At 38.5% G+C, this 4914-nt stretch overlaps 1 protein-coding gene across 2 annotated transcripts; it reads right to left on the reverse strand.

The window, feature by feature from the left end:
* Positions 1-423: 423 nt before the first annotated feature.
* Positions 424-2362, reverse strand: LOC131150210 (adenylate isopentenyltransferase 5, chloroplastic-like). Of its 2 annotated transcripts, none has more exons than XM_058100808.1 (2): positions 2023-2362; positions 424-1740 (listed from the first exon to the last, which is right to left on the reverse strand). In XM_058100808.1, exon 2 carries the CDS (start codon positions 1723-1725, stop codon positions 730-732), a length of 996 nt encoding a protein of 331 aa, XP_057956791.1. In that variant the 5' UTR covers positions 1726-1740; positions 2023-2362; the 3' UTR covers positions 424-729. The 2 variants fall into 2 exon arrangements, with proteins under 2 accessions (XP_057956791.1, XP_057956792.1); XM_058100809.1 differs by having other exon boundaries at positions 1866-2355.
* Between the last annotated feature and the right edge of the window lie 2552 nt (positions 2363-4914).

The following is a 4914-nucleotide window of genomic DNA, read 5'->3' on the forward strand; positions in this document are numbered from 1 at the left end:
TTTCAATAGTATGTTCCAAAATATAAGTGCTTGACAACATTTTCTTTGTACGGTTTCTCTCTTTCTTTTTAATTTTAATATAGCTAAAGGAGGGGAAGTAATTGTCTGGCATTTAACTTCAATAATTTACTTTTTTATCTGAATTGTTTTGATGAAATAATTTTGTAATACGAGTTAAAAGTTACAAAAACTATTTCAAAAGTGATTTCAGGTGCCTTCTATCAATATTTTTTTACAAATATACTTGAAGCCACTTTTAAAACATACCATGCTATGTTTGGAAATATAGGACTCTAATCATCAATTTGAAATAATATATACTTTGAAAAAAAAAATCATTACTTATCTTCAACCATTAAGTACTTACTTGTATAAATTTATATTAGACTTTCTCAAATTTAAAAAAAAAACTAAATTCAAAACTTAAATTCCATGCTTTCAGCTGTAATATAAATATAATTTTACTCGAAGGGATCAATCTTTCAAGAGTTTCTTACTAACATATAAGCGTGCACCCCCATCCATGCATGGGGCTATGGTGTCCACACTTATGTGCGACTAAAAGTATACTTGAATACAAATTTTAAAAAATTAAAAAGGATCCATAATTTTGTATTATATTCTGCTCTAATTTATCCTATTTTCTGAAATATAGCATAAAAAATTGAAAAGTGATTGCCACGTGGCACCATTTATTGCCCTCCTGGTAGATTGCGCGGGTCCCGCTTTTCATCCAAAAGTGGCAGCCACTGCTGCTGGTGCAGCCATCGGTGGCACAAGGGCGGTGGCCAAGCAGTCTTCGTGGGATAGAAACGAGCTTTCACCGGACAAAAACCGATTTAGAATCGCGGTGCTCGGCCGCAAAATAAGCCTCTCCCATGCCTCCGCCGCTTCTACGCCGCGTTTCAGAAACACGTCCGTCGCGTCGAGGCGGTGCATTTTGTGGCCCAACAGGTTGTCCAGTCGACGAATCTTATGTAGTTGCCGATACGCCAGCTTACAATTATTCTCCTTGATTTCCCTAATGGCGTCTTGTAGAAGCTTCGCGCGCGTCTCCTCAGCAGCGGAACCTTCGGCCCGGAAAAAGGGGTCCAGCTCTGGCACTCCGATCGCGCGCCGGATCCCCCGTGTGTAGTCCGCTTCTGGGTCGAACATTCCCCGAACTTCGTCAACCAAACCGGATTGGACCATCCGGTCGACCCGGTTGGACACGAAGGAGTAGAGCACGGGCAGTGCGACATAGACGCACAGGAAGCAGAACTCGTACTTGGACCGGAACTCGAGGTCGTCGTTGACGAGAGCTTCGACGTAGGAGTTGGAGCCGCCGGCGATGATGGGTAGGCGTTCCCGGGCGGCGATGGAGTCCACGGCGAGGGACGCGTGACGGCGGAATTCGGCGGCGGAGAAGTCGGCGTTGGGGTCCACGAAGCCGAGGAGGTGGTGGGGGACGCCGCGGCACTCGTCGGCGGTGACCTTGTTGGTGGCGATGTCGAGGCCCCTGTAGGCTTGCATTTTGTCGGAGTTGACGACCTCGGCCGAGAAACGGGTGGCCAAGTCAATGGAGAGCCTGGATTTTCCAGTGCCGGTGGCTCCTATCACGATCACGACTTTTTCTTTCCAATTCCGGGGATTGAAATTGCATGTGCCCATATTGAACCCGCCGGCGCCGGTGGTGAAGCTCAGCAGGGGCTCTGCTGGCTTGCAGGCAGACAAGGCGATCCTCATGATGAACTAATTAACCTGCTGACGAGAGAAGAAAAAGGTACAGAGAAGAAAAGATTAATCAGGGAATTTGAAACTGAAATTGAAGCCTAGGAATATATTGAATTGAAGGAGCTAAATGGGTAAATAACTACATATCTAACCTGTCCATATCCATCTATAAATAGGTTAGATAGATTTACATAAACATGTGCATGTAATACAAGCCACACAAAATTCAAACACCCGCTATCTTGATATCTCCAAAAAAAAAAAACAAAAAACAAAAAACACGATTAGTATTTAGTGCATAGCACATACCCTTCAACGTGTGTGTGTGTGTATATATATATATATATATATATATATATATATACCACAGATGCGGCGGCGCGGGGTGAAGAGGGAAAACCCAGAAGACAAACACAAGATTTCTCGGGAAAATTTGAAGAAAGTGGCTGTACTGTAAAGGAATGAAGTAAAGGAATGAGCAAATTTTAGGTAAATGGAAAATGGGCTTTCGATATTGGCAGTAATTTTTGCTTAAGATGTACAAATGATTACACCTGTGGGACAAGAATATTTGGGAGAGAAAATGATAAAATTACAAGCATATAGTACTGAAGTCTGAACGTGGAATGTGCACGCTGCCATTAGGGATGGGGGGCTTGGGGGGGTATTTATATATATATATATATATAGGGGTATGGGTATGGGTGTAGGGGAAGAGTCCATGCAAGTCGCTCCGACCCCGCCTCAAGCTTGGAGCCACATAAGACTGACACCTGTAAAAGCATATGTGAAATTAATCATGCATGCGTGTGCATCATATATAACAATGGTGCCATGCCAACTTGCATGTAATATATTTGTACGCGGTTACCTAGCTAGCTAGAGCTACGTTCAAAGGGACCAACCATATCAAGATTAATGCTAAATTCCTGTTGTTTTGACTCTCGAGGAGCAAGCTAGAAAAAAACGTACAAAAGGAAAATTTTGTCTAATTGGGGGTGGTACGGAAAATATTTTTATGATTTTGCTTTCTCACATACTATGTCAACGCCTATACGCAAATATATGAGACTTGTTTTTCGATCCGAATGTAGAATATTATTAAAAGAAAAAACACACTTAAATCAATATCTATGTCAAAATAAAATCGAATATCAAATATTACAGCTTGTACTACCATAGTATTTGCTAGCCTAAGATCTTCTAAAATTTTTTCATATGATTTGAAGCATCATGTTGATCGGCAATATGAATGGTCGATCTTCAATTATTATTTTTTATTATATAGAAACTCCAGCCACCAACAAATCCTTTGGACCCCCTGGTGCGATATCAAACTTACGGATCAACGTCCTCCCCTTAGGTCTCGCTGATCAGGTAAAGTTCAAAATGCAGACACGGCTTCCGTGCATCAGTTGGACATTCGACTAACCCGACTTCCGGGACACATCTCCATTACCATCCATGATTCCCGTTGGCTCATAGAGAACTTTCACCATTCACGGTCTCCGCTGACTCATAAAGCGAACTCTCACCATCCACGGTGAGACATACCTTTTGATCAAAATATAAAATTTTAAGGGCGAGTCTTGGATTAATTAATGGTGGTCAAGTCCAAGAAAGTAATCTTTTAAGTAAAGGTAAGGCTGTGTTCACAATCTCTCCTGCCCTTATAAAGCTGAAAGCATTGTATTTTATATTTATTTTTCATAAAAAAGCAAAAGTGGTTGAAAACCAAAACTCTCTAAGTCATTTCCTAATTCATCCTTCTTAAGGTGGTTCCCACAAAATATATACCACTGATGCATGCAAAGTAAATGGTTTCTTGCTAGATTTACCAATTACAAGCAGCACCCAGTGCCTCTTCCCGCAAATGTGACCACTAGATGAAGAGAAAGGAAAAAAAAAAAAAAAAAAGACAGAAAGAAAGAAGAAGCTTAAAAGTTTCTATTTATTATTTTAATAAAAAGGACTGTCCCCGTGTAAAAATATGTAATTAATTGGTCAACCGAAAGTAGGGGTTCCTGATTCTCTCAATCCTCTGATTTAGAATTAATGTCTGAATTTGGTTAAGTTTATGGGCTTATCTTGGTAATATAAAATAGTATTTAGGCAAAGGCATGCTGATGGGTTTGCCTCTCTTTGCTTTTCTTTCTTTCTTAAACTGGCCAAAAAGAAAGACTCCTTTATTAATGGTTGCTATACTCTTGTAATAATAATAATAATAATAATAATAATAATAATTATAATAATTATTATTATTATATATGTGGTTAGAGGGTAAGCTCACATATATATAGTAATATAACTCTTTTGCTTGATGCCATAATTAATCAAGCTATTATGGACATTTTTACAATAACGTTAATAGTCATTATATGATACTTAGTATAATGAACCTCGCTTCATTGTTGTTTACATAAGACAAATATGCACATCATATTAAGTCACATGAAGTAATATTGAACACTAAAGAAAGAATGTGATGTGTGTTTAACGAAAAGAATTCGAATGATTTCTTAGTTGTCCTCTTTTAGTTATCTATCAAATCCTAAACATCTCTCTGAGCATGTGCATATACATTATTCCTGTGAATTAAAAGTGTTAGCATTAGAAGGCAAAATTTTATGTGATAAAACAAAGCTTTACTAGCATAATGATTATAAACTTTTATGTTTAAATTTTATTAGCATATATTAATGCAGAAGGATGCCCCCTATTGATTCAATCATATAACAATACTTTTTGTAATTGTAGATAATAATTGAATTAATTTATGAAATAATAATGGTTAAAGTGTTAATATTTTATTAAAATAATTGAACACATAAATACTGATAATTATAAATAATTATATGAAAGTCCAACTGTTTTTGAGCATTATATATATTAGGCAACTCAACTTGTCTTTTTGTAAACATTATCTTGGAGTATATTAGTTGTCGACACCCCAATTTTAATCAGGCTACCCTAAAGAAGACCCGAAACATAAAGTTGACTTCACGTCCCGAAAATTGGAGAACCCTTCTGAGAGACCTAATCGAGTCTCGGTTCATTTTCAATGAGTCTCGTTGTGCTTGCCGAATCTTGGTTTGTTTTCATCGAGTCCCGGTGTGTCCATTGAGTCCCGTGTTGTCTTCCATGAACCTCGGAATTTCAATCGAGTCCCGATGTGTCTACCAAGTCCTGATTTGTCCTTTG

This window comes from Malania oleifera, chromosome 3, assembly GCF_029873635.1.
Source record: "Malania oleifera isolate guangnan ecotype guangnan chromosome 3, ASM2987363v1, whole genome shotgun sequence".
Lineage (NCBI taxonomy): Eukaryota > Viridiplantae > Streptophyta > Magnoliopsida > Santalales > Ximeniaceae > Malania > Malania oleifera.